Source organism: Girardinichthys multiradiatus, chromosome 14 (genome assembly GCF_021462225.1).
Source record: "Girardinichthys multiradiatus isolate DD_20200921_A chromosome 14, DD_fGirMul_XY1, whole genome shotgun sequence".
NCBI classification, from domain to species: Eukaryota; Metazoa; Chordata; class Actinopteri; order Cyprinodontiformes; family Goodeidae; genus Girardinichthys; species Girardinichthys multiradiatus.
The window spans coordinates 41,202,449-41,222,766 of NC_061807.1; the positions used below are offsets into that span (position 1 = coordinate 41,202,449).

The 20,318-nt window shown below is 40.6% G+C and overlaps 1 protein-coding gene across 1 annotated transcript; it reads right to left on the reverse strand.

The window, feature by feature from the left end:
- Positions 1-1,594: 1,594 nt before the first annotated feature.
- On the reverse strand, positions 1,595-19,636 carry ndufs2 (NADH:ubiquinone oxidoreductase core subunit S2). The gene is made up of 14 exons (XM_047384911.1): positions 19,361-19,636; positions 13,868-13,971; positions 13,597-13,787; positions 13,276-13,396; positions 9,811-9,923; positions 9,590-9,664; positions 9,298-9,375; positions 9,101-9,186; positions 8,869-8,988; positions 8,523-8,652; positions 8,213-8,308; positions 2,267-2,350; positions 1,848-1,905; positions 1,595-1,758 (listed from the first exon to the last, which is right to left on the reverse strand). Exons 1-14 carry the CDS (start codon positions 19,468-19,470, stop codon positions 1,721-1,723), a joined length of 1,404 nt encoding a protein of 467 aa, XP_047240867.1. The 5' UTR covers positions 19,471-19,636; the 3' UTR covers positions 1,595-1,720.
- Between the last annotated feature and the right edge of the window lie 682 nt (positions 19,637-20,318).

The window sequence follows — 20,318 nt, forward strand, 5'->3', positions numbered from 1 at the left end:
TCTTGCTTTCAGTTACAGCGAGAGGTGATAGAATAACGTCTTTAACACGTTTCAGATACAGCAGATAAAACTGGTCTCAGGTCAGCTGTAACTAGCCCCTCCATTGAAGGTGGTAATCTCTGTCTGTAGTGATATCTTCCTTCCTTCCTTCCTTTCCAGTCACCAGCACAACTGGGTTCAGGGGATACAACAAAGGTCCAAAATAGTGACTTATTGATCTGTGACTAACAACTGAACACGCACCTCATGAAACTCACACCTTTTACTTTTAGGAGTGTTCCGTTTTTTTTTTGTTTTTTTAGGTTTGCAATTATTCAGACCAGCTTATTCTGATCAATAAGCATAAGAAAAATAACTTTTTTAAGGTTTTTCTGATGCATCAGAGGTTTCGGCCTGACACTGTGGCCTAGAGAAATAGAAGAAAAAATTGGGCCGTGAGCTGCGGCCTGGAATGAAAAAACAAGCAGATTTTACAGGTGTATCCGTTCTGACTTATGTAACATTTAAAATACTGAAGACGTTGAAACCTTTTTACCGGTTCTGCTGCTAACCATTTCTTAACTAGAAGGTTAAATACGCTGGGCCCGCAAACACTTTATTTCACTTTAACGCTAGGAGACACGCAGGAAGCGCATGAAGTCGATTATCTTAAAAAACTGACACGCTTTTTTTCTTGGTTTATCAGATTGACTTCTCATGAAACTAAACATAAGTCTGTCTTGAGCTGTGAGGTCCAAAAAAAAAATAAAAAAACATACAGTACAAAATCTAGTGATAAAAAACAGTAATCTGAGTGTCGAGTGAGATGAGCTTGTATCTGTGTACAGGATGTGAATAAGAAGTCCTTTGAATGAATTCACTTGTTAAAATGGATCTATGTGGTGTTTTTATTCTGCTGGTTTAGTCAGCACGGTCAGTTTCCCTTTTCACAGGAACTGTGACTACACGTCTGTTGCCTACACCCAGCGGAATAAGGCCAAATGTCTCTAAAAACTCACTGCGCCCATCTGCCAACATATACAGAAAACACAAATATACAGAAAGGTTTGTGATCTGCTTCTTCGAGTATTTCTTCTGGTTTGTTTGTTTTTTTCCTCTCTCTGGTTAGCCAAAGTTTAGTCTCCATATCTGAGTTCAGCCTAACACGCAGATTAAAGAGGTCAGCACCCCCCTCATGTCTCGGCTCAGGACTCACCAGCTCTGCCAAAACACATCCACAGAGGGACCGCCACCAGCAGCCAACTCCCACCCCACGCTCTCATGGTCACAGGTTCTAAACGGACGGCTGGGTTCCTTCGCAGCAGACGCTTGTTGATGGGTTTTTTTCCCTCTCTGTCTCTGTGCTCTGGTGAGGGCTCGGGTATTGCACGCCTCGCAGCTATGAGGGGAAGTTGTGGTCTGAGCTCTAAGTCCATTATTCTCAGATCTCATCAGACCACTCCCCCTTTCAACACCAAACTAGTGGAAAAGATGCACCACTGAGGCTTTGGTATCTGCTCTTAACTTTGATGCTCAATAACACAAAGATCTGAGGAAATGGGGCAGTTTGAGAAACACTTCCACCGTCAAACTGTGACAGGAAGAACAAGCCGCATCAACTCAGACAAAATATTTATTAGGTTTATTTGAGGCATTGTACACATATGATTAAAGGTCGACCACAATGAGCAGATAGCAGTAAGAGAACCAATCGAACAAAATCTTCATTAGCAGCATGATGTTAGCGGTCAACCTCCCCAAACACTATGTCCTGTGTACCTGAGGGCAGAGGATGACAGAGAAGCTGAGTTAGACCAAGCATTATGACCACTTCTGCTTCACTAACTAGAAATTGTTCATTTTCTCACCAATAATGGCCACCACATCCGCCAACATGTGTCCTTGGGCCATTTTATCCAGACCGGCCTAGAAAGAAGCAAACACGTTTTAGTATTCACACCAGCGCCCTCCATGCCTGCAGATCTGCTAATAAACCACCTGTTTTTTTTATTATGTATGATAAAACAGCCAGAAGGCTATCCGCTAACTACACTAATAGTTTATGTGTGTAAAAGACGTTTACACCCTGAAAACCACAACTTAAATGTGCTAAGCTGCATGTGGCCGTGAGCGAAGAGAAGGAAATGAAGAAGCATCAGTGTGGATTTTAAAGTGACTCAAAAATAATTTAGAAAATAAAAGTTATGAACTAAAAGTAGCTCCTTAAACATTTGAAATTATTGGTCAGTAGACATTATTATTTTATTGTGCAGAATGTTGTACGCACCAAATGAGCGAATCCTGGAGCTTTGATCTTACAGCGGTAGGGTCTGCTGGAGCCGTCCGATACTAAATAAACACCAAACTCCCCCTGCAAGCAACACAACGGACACACAGATACACCGTCACACAGAGCAAATACACCACGGTGGTCTGAAATAAACAGTGGTTATAATGCTGAACTGACACATTTGTCTCCAGTGAACTGCTAACAGCTTCAATATTGAGTATTGTAAAAAAACCAAAAAAAAAAAACAGAAAAGAGCCGTTAATTATGACGACTGAGGCCCATCTTCCACCCTACACCCTCCATATCAACACCCCAGTGTTGTGTGCATTCATTGCAGACGGTTGGAATCTCCCCGTTCCTTTTGTGACGTTCAAGGCATGAATGTTGAACTAGTTACACATTTTGTTACATTGTATCTACTGACTTTTAATGCATTTTATTTGGATTTTATGTGACATGATAAAGTACTGCAGACTTGTGACATAAAAGCTAAAGGAATTTTATTTAATATACATCTGAAACATGTAATTCACATTTGTATTTATCCCTCTTTACCTCTAAACAGTTCAGCTGCATGTAATTGAATCATGTAATCAATTTACAGCAGGGCAACAAGCCTAAAAATGCAACCAGAGCTACAACACAATGGTTTAAATTAAACCATATACATATGTTAGAATGGCTCAGTCAAAGTCCAGACCTAAATGCAACTGAGGATCTGTAGTAAGACTTAAAACTCCTTTTCACATAAACGTCTCAATCTGGCCAAGCTTGCTCCATCTTGCACAGAAGAACAGGTAAGAAAAACTCAGGGTTTTGAGGTGTCAAGCTGGTAGAGGTATACCCTAGGACAGGGGTTCTCAAAGTGGGGGTTGGGATTTCCCAGGGGGTCGCAAGAGATCAAATGGGGGTTCACGACATGATTTTCAGAATCATTGTAATGTAACGCTGGAGGGATATAGAGGGCCAAACGGGACAAAAGAAATATATATATCATGAATTAAACAAATGTACCACTAAATGTCCTATTAAATGATTTAAATATGCCATTTCTTTATTTAACACATTATTAAATAAAATAAATATACTAATATGTTTATATTTCTTAATTAAATAAATAAATATACGAGTCAAACAAGTACATGTATTTTTATGGGGTCGCCAATAGGGGGCAGTCAGTCTCCGGTACTGTTATTTTGGGGTCACAGGCTGAAATGTTTGGGAACCCCTGCCCTAGGACACATGCAGCTATAACGCTGGCAAAGGTCAAAGTGGTATGAATACATTTGCAAAGCACTGTAGGGGAAGGTGACGTAGAAGCACCTTCTGGACCTTTATAGTGAAGGAATACGAGCTGCACGTATCAATAAACTACAAAGAAAGATTTTTTGGTTAAAACTTTCCCATTTAGAAGTAGCTTTACTCCTGATTTTTTCCATTGTAAATATTGATCCATCATGTAGCGATATTGTATTATATATTTTTTACCGAGTCCATAAATAATCAACTGGAGACTCAAAGGACAGTAATTAAAATGGCCGGGGGCTGGTTACTGCTTTAGAAGTACAGCAAGATTTAGCATTTTCTTAAAGTGCTCAAATTTAAACATACAGTCATACAGTGCCTCGTCTTCCCACCTGTTGATGAGCACTGCTGCTCAGCGAGCTGAAAGAAGCCTATAACACTTTTCCTGTGCTTACTAAAAAATATATATATTTTCAGACACTCTGATCAGTCTGATTAAGATTCTCAGACTCTCCCAAGAGACATAAATGCCAACTAATATAGGGAGCAAAACAGTATAATATTCTGATCAATAAGCATAATTAAGCTACAACTAAATGTACTAACTCATTTGTGCATCATCTCTGTATTGAAACTGTCAACCACAGTATTTGTACTAAACATTATGACACAGTGAGTGAGTGTTTAATAGCAGCCCGTCTAAAAGAGACTGAAGGTTTCTTCAGCCCTGCTGGAAAGCCCACGAACATCTCCTACAGCGACTACTTGGGTCTGGTTTCCATTCTTCTTTGTAATCGCTCTAGAGCATAGGTCTGCGACACTTCCAATCCAAAGAGCCATTTTTATCCTCAGTCTAGCTAAATAAAACTGGTGTTCAATGGACCTTTTAAAAAAATGCAACTGATCATTTCTGATAAATATCTGCTATAGGAAATGTGTCATTTTTAAAAAAAACACTATTTTTTTTTCTATTGCCAGGTTTTAAAATAAATCCAACTTTTGCAAAAACAGGATGATGCATTTTCTTCGACAGGATGTTAATAATGTAAAAAATTATAGAAAAAAAACCACATTAGTGACAAGAAAAACATTTAAAAATATTACTAGAACTTTTAGAGTCATTCTGTTGTGGAATTTCAGGGCAATTATTAAAAGCTTATTAAAGCTGCTAAAACATGCAGCTATTATATTCATATTTAAACACGTTATTGGCTCTAGGGTTGTCATGATACTAACATTTCCAACTCGATACTATTTTTGATATCGCTGCAACATTTTTTAAAGGGACGGGCTACTTTCTGGTTAAGAGAAGAAAAAAATATATATGTTAAGTTACAATATTCCAATATTTTAACTTTCCTTATTAGAGCAAAAACAATGAGTAGAGAACAATTCAACCCTTAGTTAAACAAAATTTGAATTTAACAGCAGGGAGGATAACAGTATAAGTGTTCCTATCCTTTATGGAAGCGTTTATTCAGTCACGTAATTATTTTCTTTTTTTATATTTGCTTTAGTGAGGCACTGTGTGCTTCTTTTTGCCTGTCAGTCTGTATTAGATGCAAGTAAATGTTACTACTTAAAGGCAAAAAAAGGATCGTTCTATACTAAAATAAATTATGTTTCGAAACAACTGATTTAGGGAGGGGGTGGGGGGTGGGCACTGCTTTGTGTCGTTGCTTCACTATTTAGTGTCCGACTGAGCCGTCAGCTGATCCTGCATTAATTAGTACCGCAGCAGAACGGACTGTTGGGTCCAGCTTGGTGGAAAATATCTGCTCGGACAAACTGGCTTTTATCACTAAAGGTCTTTTTGACCAACAATTTATATTAAAATGCTTCATAGGTTCTTCCCCAACTAACCACTACCTTTAGAGACTTTATTAATGTCAGTTATACTTTATGTGAGGCTGACAAGGAAACAATGGTTCATTTATTCTGGTAGTGCTCGTTTACAAAACATCTTTGGAGCAAATTTTCATGTTCTGTTTCTGATCATGTTGACCCTACTTTTTCCCTGAGCTAGAATAATCTCATTGGGTTAAACAAATACAGGTCCTTCTCAAAATATTAGCATATTGTGATAAAGTTAATTATTTTCCATAATGTCATGATGAAAATTTAACATTCATATATTTTAGATTCATTGCACACTAACTGAAATATTTCAGGTCCTTTATTGTCTTAATACGGATGATTTTGGCATACAGCTCATGAAAACCCAAAATTCCTATCTCACAAAATTAGCATATTTCATCCGACCAATAAAAGAAAAGTGTTTTTAATACAAAAAACGTCAACCTTCAAATAATCATGTACAGTTATGCACTCAATACTTGGTCGGGAATCCTTTGGCAGAAATGACTGCTTCAATGCGGCGTGGCATGGAGGCAATCAGCCTGTGGCACTGCTGAGGTCTTATGGAGGCCCAGGATGCTTCGATAGCGGCCTTTAGCTCATCCAGAGTGTTGGGTCTTGAGTCTCTCAACGTTCTCTTCACAATATCCCACAGATTCTCTATGGGGTTCAGCTCAGGAGAGTTGGCAGGCCAATTGAGCACAGTGATACCATGGTCAGTAAACCATTTACCAGTGGTTTTGGCACTGTGAGCAGGTGCCAGGTCGTGCTGAAAAATGAAATCTTCATCTCCATAAAGCTTTTCAGCAGATGGAAGCATGAAGTGCTCCAAAATCTCCTGATAGCTAGCTGCATTGACCCTGCCCTTGATAAAACACAGTGGACCAACACCAGCAGCTGACACGGCACCCCAGACCATCACTGACTGTGGGTACTTGACACTGGACTTCTGGCATTTTGGCATTTCCTTCTCCCCAGTCTTCCTCCAGACTCTGGCACCTTGATTTCCGAATGACATGCAGAATTTGCTTTCATCCGAAAAAAGTACTTTGGACCACTGAGCAACAGTCCAGTGCTGCTTCTCTGTAGCCCAGGTCAGGCGCTTCTGCCGCTGTTTCTGGTTCAAAAGTGGCTTGACCTGGGGAATGCGGCACCTGTAGCCCATTTCCTGCACACGCCTGTGCGCGGTGGCTCTGGATGTTTCTACTCCAGACTCAGTCCACTGCTTCCGCAGGTCCCCCAAGGTCTGGAATCGGCCCTTCTCCACAATCTTCCTCCGGGTCCGGTCACCTCTTGTTGTTGTGCAGCGTTTTCTGCCACACTTTTTCCTTCCCACAGACTTCCCACTGAGTTGCCTTGATACAGCACTCTGGGAACAGCCTATTCGTTCAGAAATTTCTTTCTGTGTCTTACCCTCTTGCTTGAGGGTGTCAATAGTGGCCTTCTGGACAGCAGTCAGGTCGGCAGTCTTACCCATGATTGGGGTTTTGAGTGATGAACCAGGCTGGGAGTTTTAAAGGCCTCAGGAATCTTTTGCAGGTGTTTAGAGTTAACTTGTTGATTCAGATGATTAGGTTCATAGCTCGTTTAGAGACCCTTTTAATGATATGCTAATTTTGTGAGATAGGAATTTTGGGTTTTCATGAGCTGTATGCCAAAATCATCCGTATTAAGACAATAAAAGACCTGAAATATTTCACTTAGTGTGCAATGAATCTAAAATATATGAATGTTAAATTTTCATCATTACATTATGGAAAATAATGAACTTTATCACAATATGCTAATATTTTGAGAAGGACCTGTATATTGACAATAAACTCACTTCTCATTTTCATGTTATTAACCTGCTCCTTATACCGTCCAAATTCTATGTTCATAAATCCAGGTCCTCAAATCGTAAGCCAAATTTCATTAAATTACTTTTGTATATAAAGTATTATATTTTCTCACTAATAGACAGCGAGAATAAAATGCCTTAAAAACGTGTCATCTTTTGAAATATTTTGACACACTTTATCGTTTTGTGTTAGAATGATTTGAAACTCCTGGCATTTTGGTGTTTATGGTAAACTGGTCAGCTTGATGTGTGCCATGTTCCGTTTAGCAGTTCTTAATAAAGTTAGACTAAAACAGACCGGAGCGTTGCGTACTGCAGAACCACACACATTGGAAGCGCATCTTGACGGGGGAGCTCAGATGGACAGAACTGTCATTGTTCTGTCCATTTCCATGAAGCTAATATTCAAACAGATGACGTTAGCTTATGTTGTCCAGGAGGTTTGTCCAACTTCACTGCTGCAGATACAGGCGCTTTACTGACCTCTTGAAGTTGCTTCTTAAAAACCAGTGTCGTAATGAAGGCTATGTTTTCCTTTCTGGCTGTACTCGCCATGTTAGCAGAGTTTAAAACCTCCGGCAGCAGCTTAGTGTTGTGGTCAGGTGAGGCTGGGCGTCACTATTAATGCAGAGCTGCTGCAGGAAGCAGTGCAACAAATCAGAATGGGTCAGTTTATATCCATTTTGGCCCAAATGAGTTTCTTTAAAAAATACATTTTTTTGTATTGATTTTATTAATATTTCAATTGTTTTCACGACCCTAGTTGGTTCCTCATCATTTTCAGCCAAAGTTATGAAGGGCAACTGTGCAAGGCTCCACAGTGTGCGGCTCCAGAGCTGCAGGTTGTAGACCCCTGGTGTACAATTTTGCATCAATCATGTCATTTCCTGTCTTTGTTTACAAAGGCATCAACTTTAGCCAGAACAATCATTTACAGTGGAGAAAAAAAAACAAGTAGACTACAGCATAACTTAAATATAATACAGCATCAGTGACCTTACCTTAGGAGCCTCTACAGCGGCGTATGTGGCCCCTGGGGGCACCTGGTAGCCCTCTGTGTAAAGTTTGAAATGATGGATCAGCGACTCCATGGATGTCTGAAAGAACCAGGTGGAGATTACTAAAAAAAACACCAAAGGTATTACAACCCTGAACCTTAGGAGATCTCATTCTGCTCTTTGAAATGTGTTTCACAGCTAAACTAGTCAGGTTCTGACCGTGTTGAAACGGAACAAAAACTAAAGTGTTAGTTAGGAGAAAACAATCCCACAGAGAATAACATCCAAGTGAAAGGCCATCTGCTCCGCCTACCTTCATCTCAGACCTCTTAGGTGGAGCCACTTTGGCATCATCCACCTTTATCTCCCCTTCTGGCATCTTGTTTAGTGCCTGCAGCATGATTCTCAGGGACTGTCTCATCTCCTCCACCCTGCACAGATACCTGGAAACATGCAAACAGAAACAGAAACAGTTAGATCCAAGTGATAATTGGACATATTTGTCTCCACATCAAGTTTTCAGCCCCATTGCTGCAGGAAAAATGGATTTACTGGTTTTTCAGCCACGTCAACAATGGAACTCATGGATCCAACCACAGAAGCAGAAAATAAGATAATATAAGATGGCATTTTAAGCTCAAATGAAAGCCGTCCTTTACCTGTCGTAGCAATCTCCATTGGTTCCAATAGGAACGTCAAACTCTACTTCATCATATTTGTCATATGGCTGAGACTTCCTCAGGTCCCACTTTATTCCTGATCCACGCAGCATCACTCCACTGATAAAGGCATGAAATAAGACACATGTCAGTGTTGGTGCTAATACCAGCTACCTATAAAACCACGGAGTTACATGGTCAGTACACATCGCCACTTTACTTAGAGGCTCACCTGAAGCCGTAGTTGAGGGCATCCTCAGCACTAACAATCCCGATATCCACGGTACGGTTCTTCCAAATCCGATTGTTGGTCAACATCTAGATGGACAGAATCCAACATGGCACTGCAATTAGTTAATGCCTCTTTACTACAGGTGCTTCTCAACATGTATTTGTTTAGATTACAAGCCTATACATGGAAAGCTGTACCTCTTCGACTTCATCAATTCTCAGAGAGAAACTCTTGCACCACTGATAGATGTCGTCCATGAGGCCAAGGGGCAAATCCTAGAACACATTAGAGATGAAGAGCATCAACTGAGTTTTTAAACCCACAATGCCAGAAAGACTTCTAATAAACACGCATGCTTTATGACCTCTCTTCAATGTTTCCTGAAGTGACAGTTTCTTCATTTTCCTAAATTACTGTTGACTCAGCAAGGTCATAATGCATTACTGAATCTAGAGAAAGAAAAGAGTTTCAGTGAGGGTCTTCTCCCACCTGATGAACACCGCCCGGTCTGACGTACGCTGCGTGCATTCTGGCTCCAGACACTCGTTCATAAAACTCAAACATCTGAGAGACAAACAAGTTTAAAGGTTGATTATCAGTGTGGTTGGCTTTCCAGATGAGCCCAGGGTAGAACTTCCTGGCTCTGCACTACAGTGCTAGGCTATTTTCTTTGGGTCAAGGCTGCATGTCTGATTATTCAGTGTACTCACCTTCTCTCTCTCCTCAAACAACCAGAAGAAGGGCGTCATGGCGCCAATGTCCAGAGCGTGTGTGGTGACGGCCATAATGTGGTTCAGAATCCGAGTCATCTCTCCGTACAGAACTATAAACCCAACAGATCCATTTAGAGCTGCGAGCAACACTTACTTTATCAGAACCTGCTCTGAAAACAGTTTCTCTGTTGATTGATATGTTGCTGCTTCCAGCTACTCTGATTTATGGCAAAAATAAAAATTACATTCGAGTAAAATAAATAAATAGCAATAAAAGAAATAAATATAAAACTTGGGTTTGGACAGTTCATTGAATATTAAACAGCTTTATTGACACTGCTCTGGTCATATGTTGTCAAAATAAGGTGCGATCTTTCCATGTAATCCATGCAACATTTAGTAACTGCTCACAGTTAACTCCATAAAAGTTACAATAAATCCTTGTCCTTATGTGTAATCCATGCAATAATTATTAAAACACACAGTTGAAGCAGTGAGGAGTGAAACAAGCATGTTCTCATATTCTGGAGCTGAGAGACTGGAGAGGCCTGTGTGGAGCCACATATTATCTGCCACATGTTATCTATCTTATCTTTTGCAAATATATAAACAAGCATATCCAAAGAAATGATGTATGATGATTTTATATTCTTTCACATGTATTGAATAAAATTTGTAATCTTTGATTAACAAGCTAAAAGATGTATGATTGAAATGTGGTTAAGAACTGAGAATTAGAGTAAAAACATTAAGGTTTGACATTCTCAATCAGCTATATATGAAAGAAATATAACATTAATCATTTGTGAAGCATGAATAAAAAGAATGAAGTGATGGTTTTGCAACTGTGTTTTAAAGTAAATGCTGAAAGCTGAAGAGTGGAATGTGTAATACTGTGTAAAGTTTAAAACTGAGCAGATTAGGGAAAAAACTGTAGGATGACTAGGAGTGACGAGAGCCAGCTGCATGCTGACAGCAACGGGAGGATGTGACTACAGACCAGCGTGGCTATTATTGGCATCTCCAAGGCTGAGAAACAGCATCAGTAGGTCACAGTGACCATGACTAAAGTATTGAGCAATAATCAAGAAGCTGAGCTGAATAGGTTGCGCAATAACTAAGAAGCCTAATAAGGGCCTGACCGGTGAAGGCATCAAGCGATATAAAAACAATGATGAGAGCAGAAACTGTGTTGTTTCCCCGCAGAAGACCACCGAACAAGATCGGACGGAGAAAAGAAGCTTAGATGGAAAAGGAACAGAGACACAGCCCCACTGATCGACTGCATTAAAAAAGAGGATCAACCCGTGGGCCTAGAAAGGACTGTGCCTCAAGATTAAGAATCTGATTTCATCTAAAGCCTTTTTGTCCAGACAACAGAAGTGAACTTGATCGGTGAACAGCTGATTGCTCTTTACATCCACTTATCAGCGTGATATCAATGTTAGGTTTTAATGGTTCATTTGAACAGCTCTTTTTCACGGATGAAATGACTGAGAAGCAGAAAACTTCCTAATTAGAAACAGAAATAGATGCACAAGTTTTAATTCAGTCATTTCAGATACCTTTCATGTTTTTTTATATAGTAGCGTTCCTTTTTCTTGGCTGTTTTTTAAGCATACAGTCTCAAAAAAGTGAGTACACCCCTAACATTTTTGGAAATATTTTATTAAATCTTTTCATGGGACGACTCTAAAGATATGCTACTTTGATTCAATGTAAAGTAGTCAGTGTACAGCTTGTATAACAGTGTAGATTTCCAGTCTCCTCAAAATAACAACACACAGCCATTAAGGTCTAAGCTGAAACAATATTTTCTAGCACTGACTTATCTCTCTTGGGCGTGGAGTTTCCTAGAGCGTATCTCCAGAACTAAATCCAATAGGGTTTAGGTATCTGAGACATGCTTGGCTGTCCAGCCCATTTACCCTCAGTTTCTTCAGCAAGGCAGTGGTTGTCTTGGAGATGTGTTTGGGGTCGTTATGTTAGAATACTGCCTCACCTGGTTGCGACCACAGGCTTGACACCATCTGAACCAAATAAGTTTATCTTGGTCTCATCACACCTCATGAAATGGTTCCTGTAGTCCATATCAATAATCTGCAGCAAACTGTGTGCATGCTTTCTGGTGCTTCATCTTTAGAAGAGGCTTCTTTTGCGACAACAGTCATGGAGATCGATGTGATCCATTGTGTAGCGTATGGTCTGATCACTGACAGGCTGACGCCACCCCTTCAACCTCTGCAGCAATGCAGGCAGCATTCATACATGTTTTCAAAAGACAACCTCTGGATATGACTGTGAGCACATGTATTTAACTTCTGTCAACCATGGCAAGGCCTGTTCTGAATGGAACCTGCCCTGTAAACAAACCACTGCATGGTCTTGGCCACTATGTTCCAGCTCAATTTCAGGGTGTTGGCAATCTTCTCATAGCCCAGGCCATCATTATGTAGAGAAACATTTTTTTCAGATCCTCAGAGAGCTCTTTGCCATGAGATGACATCTTGAATTTCCAGTAACCAGGATGAACGAGTGTTAGAGAGATGACACCACATTTAACACAGCTGCTCCTCATTCACACCTGTAACCTTGCAACACTGAGACACATGACACCAGAGGAGGAAAATGTTGAATTCAAACGAATTGTGAAAGTGCTCTTGATTTATCGCACAAGTTCATTGCACCTCTTTGAACTACTCATCAATTTGATTGGTCTTCTGTTACCAGGCAATATATTTTTTTGGGTGGCATGAAAAAAGACATGCATTAGCTGCACCGTTGTAGAGGCCGCAGTGTTCAAAGTGTGGGAAAAAAGTAGCGGCTTATAGTCCAGAATTCACGGTAGTCTAAATTTAAGCTTTAGGACTGGCCCATCAAACCTCTCAACCCTATTAATAATGTGTGGACTATTGTTAAAAGCCAAATCTAACCAGTTTAAATGTGCGCAACCAGTTCTGCCAAGAAGACTTGTTAAATATCCTGCCAGAATTATGCTGGAAGCTCATTGACGGCTACAGAAAATGTTTTTTTTTCTGCAAATCACTAAGGTACATTTAACTGAATATCAGTGGGAGTATATGTATATATTTCAGTTTGTTTGGAAAATCTTAACCCTGCAGGGATCCGAGAAAAATCGAAAAACATTTTAAGATTTGCAACCAGCTCTTATTAAAAATGGAAAACACAATGACCAATAAAGATCCCTGGAGTGAAATGTTGTATCAATGGTCCATTCTCAAAAAAGAATGATTCAACTTTATTATTAAAATTCTCAGTTTTATAAGAGCATTTGTGAAGATTATTAGTGAAATCCACAGACGAGCTTGATTGGACCTGTGTAGCAAACAGCGGCCTCTTTTGTCTTGAATTTATCCCTGACAATACCTACTCCTCGTTATCTTAAAACGCTCTATAAACAAATGTATTCATACTTTGCAGGTGAACATATAAATTGCGCACCTCTGATCCACTGAGCCCGAGGTGGAGCCTGGATGTTGAGCAACTTCTCTACAGCCAGAGAGTAGGCCTCCTCGTTGCACATCATAGACACATAATCCAGACGGTCAAAGTAGGGCAGAGCCTGAAGCACAAAGGAATAGAGCAAGAAATTACTTTTCAGAACAAATTAAAATATATTCCAAGAAATGTAACAAATCACTGGTAAATAGGGCAAAGAAAAGAAATGGATGAGCAGGAACCCCTACATGGTCACATCATTATGTCACTAACATATAGTGTCTTAAACAGAATCCCTACACAGTTGTGCTTTTGGCTCCGTACCTGTAGATAGGTTTTGTACTCTATGAGCTTTTCAGTGCCTCGATGAAGTAGGCCAATGTGCGGGTCACACTTCTTCACAGACTCCCCGCTCAGCTCCATCACCAGACGCAGCACGCCATGAGCTGCTGGATGCTGGGGCCCGAAGTTAATGGTCAAGTTGGAAACATCCTTCTCAGCAGGGGGGTCTTTGTCTGGAAGAAGATAAGAAAATGATACAGAACTGATGGACAGAGTAAAAAATGTGTAGAGAAGAAAGTGGGATGGTTTGTACCATTCCATGGGGGTGGTGTCCATTTCTCATTGATGACAGTGGGATACATCACGGCCCCCGCAAACTGCTCCATCCACTCCACATCTGGCTGCCATTGTTTCTGCCTGGAACCCACATGGAACAGGTTTTCTCAGCATTGAGTAATAACAGATCTTCTGTTGGGATTACAGCTAACAGGAATCTGAAGACTTCACATAACAAACAATGATCATTATTTTCAGAATATCTGAAATTGTCCAAGGTTGACAAAACTCTGCATTGCTGACATGACATGGATTTCTAAAAGTGTGCCACTCAAGGTGGCAGCAGGCCGGAGAAGCTCTGTTACTATTAAATTCTGATTAATTCTTTTTAGGAACTCAAATTCCTCTTGTGGTGGATAAAAATTGTTTTCTTGGATTATTAACCCCTCCAGTATCGGATGCTGCGCAGATGGAAGGATTTTTTTTCTGCTTTCAGACATTTGTTATGATGTGTTACCAGGGCAACATTGTTTTTTTCTTTCGTTTTTTAAAACTGGGAGCAGCTAATTAATATCTGAAAAGCTCAAATAATAGTTCAACTACAAATCCCTGATGAGTTGAAACGGAGGCACCGTGGATGCAGAACAGGAGCAAAGAAAAACGAGAGAAGGAGGAAGTCAAACCATCTCTTCCATCGATTCTGATGGACAATGTGAGATTGTTGGCAAACAGGATGGATGAACTCCAAGACCTACAAAGGACCCAGCCAGAGTACCGGGAATGCAGTATTATGTTTCACTGAGACATGGCTGCAGGATTATATCCAGCATCTGTCTGCCAGGCTTTCTGATCATACAAGCAGACAGAGATTTAAAGAGTAGCAAACGCAAAGGAGGTGGACTGGCAGTAGTTGTGAACAATAGATGGTGTCATCCAGAACCTGTTACTGTGAAGTGTCATCTCTGCAGTTCAGATATTGAACTGTTAGTTCAGAGTTCACAAGTTTTATTTTGGCAACAGTATACGTTCCACCTTTAGCTGTTGCCGACACTGCATGTGATCTCGTCAGCTCAGTTGTTGCTAAGCTACATACACAACACGCCAATGCATTTGTGACAATATCTGGTGATTTTAACCATGCTTTTTAACCATGATTTTAACCAGCTACTGTTGAAAAACTCCCAATGTTTTAACAGTAGCAGCTTAATGGAAACACGGCAATTTCAAAAACCTCCTGTTTTTTCATAAAAACATTTTGCATTAGGATGAGGTGTTTTATTTTGGCCATATCAAAAATGGTGTATTTCACAAAACTGCAATGGAAACACTTTTTTCACATCACACGAGTCACGTGATCAACAACCAGATGGTACAACTGGCGAAAAATATAAGGACAACAGGGAGTAGTAGGAGGATGATGGTAAGGCATATTTGAATTCAACAAGAGACAGAGCATTTTTTAAATTAAGTTTGCAACAGGGGCATTACCAGCATTTTAGAATCCAAAAGGCAAGGAAATGCGAGCATTTACAAGTGTTTACATCTGTCGCCGCCATGTTTTTTTTTAATGAGTTGTCACGTGAACAAACTTATTCACGTGTGAGTTTAATTGTATTTCTTACTTAATGGAAACACCGCAATTGCAAAATTATGTTGTTGTTTTTTTTTTTTTTACATTGGCAGTATATTGACAAAGTTTGGCGCACATTTGTAATGGAAACGCAGCTAGTTTGTTAGCTGCTCTACCGGAGAAAACAAAACGTCGGATTTAATTTATGCAAGGACTCATACATCTCTAAAGGAAGACCCCTCTCCAGGCAAATCAGATCACAATCTTGTTTCCTCTGCTCGAAATATAAGCCCCTTGTTTAGATGCAACTTGTAATAAAGAGAATTGTGAGAATATGGTCACAGGAAGCTGAAGAAGCCCTGTGAGGTTGCCTTGAGGCTACAGACTGGGATGCACTGTGCCAGCCACATGGAGAGGACATCAATGCCATGACTGAGTGTGTGACCCACTACATAAACTTCTGTGTGGATACAAATCATCCCCACCAGAACCGTGAGATGCTTCCCCAGGAACAAACCCTGGGTCACCAGTGACCTGAAGGATGTGCTTAACAAGAAAAAAAGAGCCTTCAGAGAGGGAGATAGTGAATTATTGAGGAGTATACAGAAGCAACAAGTCAAGATAAGAGACAGCAAGGAGGTGTACAAGAAAATGTTGGAGAGCAAGTTCCAGCTAAACAATATCAGAGATGTGTGGTCAGGGATGAAGAAGATTACAGGCTTCAAGCAGAAAGAAGATTGGACCAATGGATGTCTGGACAAAGTCAATAACTAAACACATTCTTCAATAGGTTTAGTTCAGAAAAAAGCTCAGTATCCTCCTCTCCTGCTCACAGCCAAACAGACATCCCACCCTCCTTTGACCCACAGCTTTCCTGTCACACCTCAAATGTTTTATCTTCCACCTCAGCCGTAGACCCTTCTGCTTCTACATGTTTGCCTTCAACCAAATCAGAATATACTGATGCTACCTTTGCCTCCCCCTCCACTTGTGTGTCTCAAGGAGTCAGGTGATGAGACAACTGGAAAGACTAAACCGGAACAAGGCTGCAGGTCCAGATCATGTCAGCCCTAGAGTCCTGAAGGTCTGTGCAGAGCAGCTCTGTGGGATTCTGCAGCACCTCTTCAACCTTATCCTGGCCCAGAAGAAGGTTCCAGTGTTGTGGAAGACCTCCTGTCTTGTTCTAGTACCAAAGAAAACTCACCCATTAGTCCTCAATGACTATAGACCTGTTGCCCTGACATCCCATGAAGGTCCTAGAGAGACTCCTGTTGGCCTACCTGAATAAGCAAACAATAGACTCTGGAAACTCAAGACCCTCTTCAGTTTGCTTATACGCCAAAACAAATTCCTTGTATGTCCAAAAACGTACTTGGCAATAAAGCTTTTCTGATTATTGCTGTGGAGTTGGAGTTGAAGATGCCATCATACACCTGCTTCAACAAACCCACTGTCATCTGGACAAAGCCAGCAGCACTGTGAGGATCATGTTCTTTGATTTCTCCAGTGCATTTAATACAATCCAACCCGATTTGCTTTGTCAGACACTCTAGAAGACTCAGGTGGAGGCCTCAACAATCTCCTGGATCAGAGACTGAAGGGTTGTGTGTCTAACCAGGTAGTCAGCAGCACAGGAGCACCACAGGGGACTGTATTCTCACCATTCCTTTTCACTCTGTACACCTCAGATTTCCAGTACAAGACAGACTCCTGTCATCTGCAGAAATACTCAGGGGCTTCTTAAGATCTGTTGTAAGACAGAACGCAACAGGAGATCCTTCCTGGCCACAACCATAAACATAAACATCTACAACGACTCTTTGAAGAAACCTGCATAATATGTGCTACAACAACATTTAATTTCCCTTTTGGATAAATAAAGTATTTTTGAAGTTTGAAAATACAGTGACTTGAAAAACAACCACTCTTTGCATTTTTCATGTCTTGCTGTCTCACAACCTGGAATTAAAATGGATTGATTAGAGTTTGAACCATTTCATTTACAGAACATGCCTTCAACTTTGAAGATGTGTCAGTAAATCCAGTTGCGGCAATTAAAGCTGCTAGTCTCTTTGGATAAGTCTCTATGAGCTCACCTCGTCTTGCCACTGGGATTTTTGCCCATTCCTCAATGAAAAACCGCTCCATCTCCTTCATGCTGGATGGTTTTCACTGTTGAAAAGCGATCTTCAAATCTAACCAGAAATTCTAAATTTCTCAAGGACTGATGCCAGGACTTTGACGAGACCATTCCAACACATTTAAATGTTTCCCCATAAACCGCTCCAGTATTGCTTTAGCAGTGTGTCGTTATCCTGCTGGAAGATGAACCTCGTTCCCATTCTCAATTCGCAGGCAGACTGACAGGTTATGCTCAAAAATATTCCTGCATTTAGCGCCATGCAACTTTCCCTCGACTCGAACCAGTTTCCGGTTCTGCTGCCGAAATACATCACCACAGCATGATGCTGCCACCACCATATTTTACTGTGGGGATGATGTTCTTGGGGTGATGGGATGTGTTGGGTTTGCATCAAGACATAGCGTTTTCCTTGGTGGCTGAAAAGTTACATTTTAGTCCCATCTGACCAGAGCACCTTCCTCCATCCATGTGGGGAGTTGGCCACATTCCTTGTGGCAAACTCAAAACATGCCTCATTATTTTTAACACTAAGTAATGGCTTGTTTTGTGGCCACTCTTCCGTCCGTAAAGCCCAGCTCTATGGAGTGCACAGTTAATTGTGATCCTATGGACAGAAACTCCAGTCTCTGCTGTGGAACTCTGCAGGTCCTCCAGGGTTACCTTTGGTCTCTGTGGTGCCTCCCTGTTTAAAGCCCTCCTTGCCCAGACTGTAAGTTCTGGTGAGCAGCCCTCGTTTGGAGGGGTTGTTGTGCTTTGCATTTGAAGATGATGGATGTGATGGTGCTCTGGGGGAACATCAAAGATTTGGATATTTTTTTATAACCGCACCCTGACTTGTTTGGAGATCTCTTTGGTCTTCATGGTGTGGTGCCTCTTGCTTAGTGGCGTTGGAGCCTCTGGGGCCTTTCAGGAAATGTGTGTTTATACAGAGAGATCATTTGACACTTAGATTACACAGAGGTGGACTTCATTTAACTAATTATTTAACTTTTAAAAACAATTGGTTGCACCAGAACTTTTTAAGGGCTTCATAAGAAAGGGGTTGAAAACATTTGCACATGCCACTTTTCTATTTTTTCATTTTACGTGTATGTTTCTCATTTTACTTCACAAACATAAGACTATTTTGTGCAGATCCATCACATACAATATGATTAGAAATTTTTTTAAATTAAGGCACTTTAAGAAATCGTCTTCCTTTGCCATAATTATATCTGAAGGAAGCGGAACAAGTTCTGCTTAAGCAATAGATAAACTGTCCAGGCTAGACAGACGGATGGATGAAACCACAACTGTTTTCCTATTATATCACAAAACATGACATAAGATGTTCAGAATCTCTGAGTAATGTGTTTCTGTCACCTTGATGTTGTATACTCAAACAAGGCCGAACAAAGAGTTATTTGTGTGACTGCAACTGACTAATTCAAAGGTAACTTATAAATATCAATCTGTTCTGACATCAACACTAAGAGGATAATTGCATCGGTACAGTTTACCCTTCTACTTTTCTTTGGACAGAAACCTTTGCTTGGGTTTACCACATAGTAGATCTATGTTGTTTAGTTTACATGACAGAAGAAAAACACTGACTTTGATATTAAATGTAGCCTGCGTGAGATAATCAATAAAACCATACGACAGCTAAGCTTGAATTCACCCTGTTCAGAGTGACAGCCTTAAGTTTGACAGCTGATTCTTTTTACAGAGAAACTGCGGTAGCATCATGATAGCAATAGCCTTCCAGTCTGACCAGAGCTCAGACACCAGCGGAACAAAGCTCGCATAAATCCCAGTCCGAGTCCTTCTTATCATACCTGTTCTGCAGCAGCGAACAGCCAGGACTCAGTAAACTCTTGTTCAGTATTAAATGATTTGAAGGACGTCCTCCCAGCCTGGAGAGCGACCTCAACACCGTCGCCGCCATCTTGGCTGTTAAACAACCAGCCAGATCTCTTCTTCAGTTGTCCCGGAGTCCTAGGCTTCAGCAGGGAGTGGAGTGCCGACTGTCGGCGTAAATAAAAAGTGGCGTACTTTTGAAGTGGAACTAAACCCCACGTAAAATAATAAATTTTGAAAAATGTAACAAAGTGGGCGATGCCAGGTGTGGGGTTGAGCGGAGGAGTGGTCAGGAGGACGAGAGAAAGCGGCAGCTAGCTTATTTTGTTACAATGAAACATGGAGAGTGAGCAGAACGACGCTGGTAGTTTCGCCACAGATAGATCTTTTGAGGGCAACACTTAGACGGGTTTAGGACAAATATTGTAGAATTAAAGTTTACATGAAAATGTAAAAAATAGCACAGTGACATAAAGATAGCACCCCTAAGCCTCAATTTATAGATTATCTGCAAAAAAAAGTTGATTGGGAGTTTAGTTCCTCTTTAAATTATTTGAAATATCTTCATTTCACGATTTATGATTATCTTTAGCAGTAATTTACCCGTGTTTTCAACCATCTTGTAGCATGAACAAAAAGACATCCATTTGATCAAATAGACCTTTTATCATGCATTCATTCATTCATCTTCTATACCGGTCATTCTATAGTGGGTTACGGGGGAGCTGGTGCCGATCTCCAACAGTCTACAGGCGAGAAGCAGGGCACACACATTTCAAACCAAATTTGACTATTTAGTAAAAATATATTATTGACTATTATAAAATGCCCTCATTTTTAACAATTTTTAAAATCTCTTTCAGAGTAAAGACAAAAAGATGTCCTCTGCCTTGCTTGTCTTATATGCCCATGTCTCATTCGTCCCTGCCAGTGATA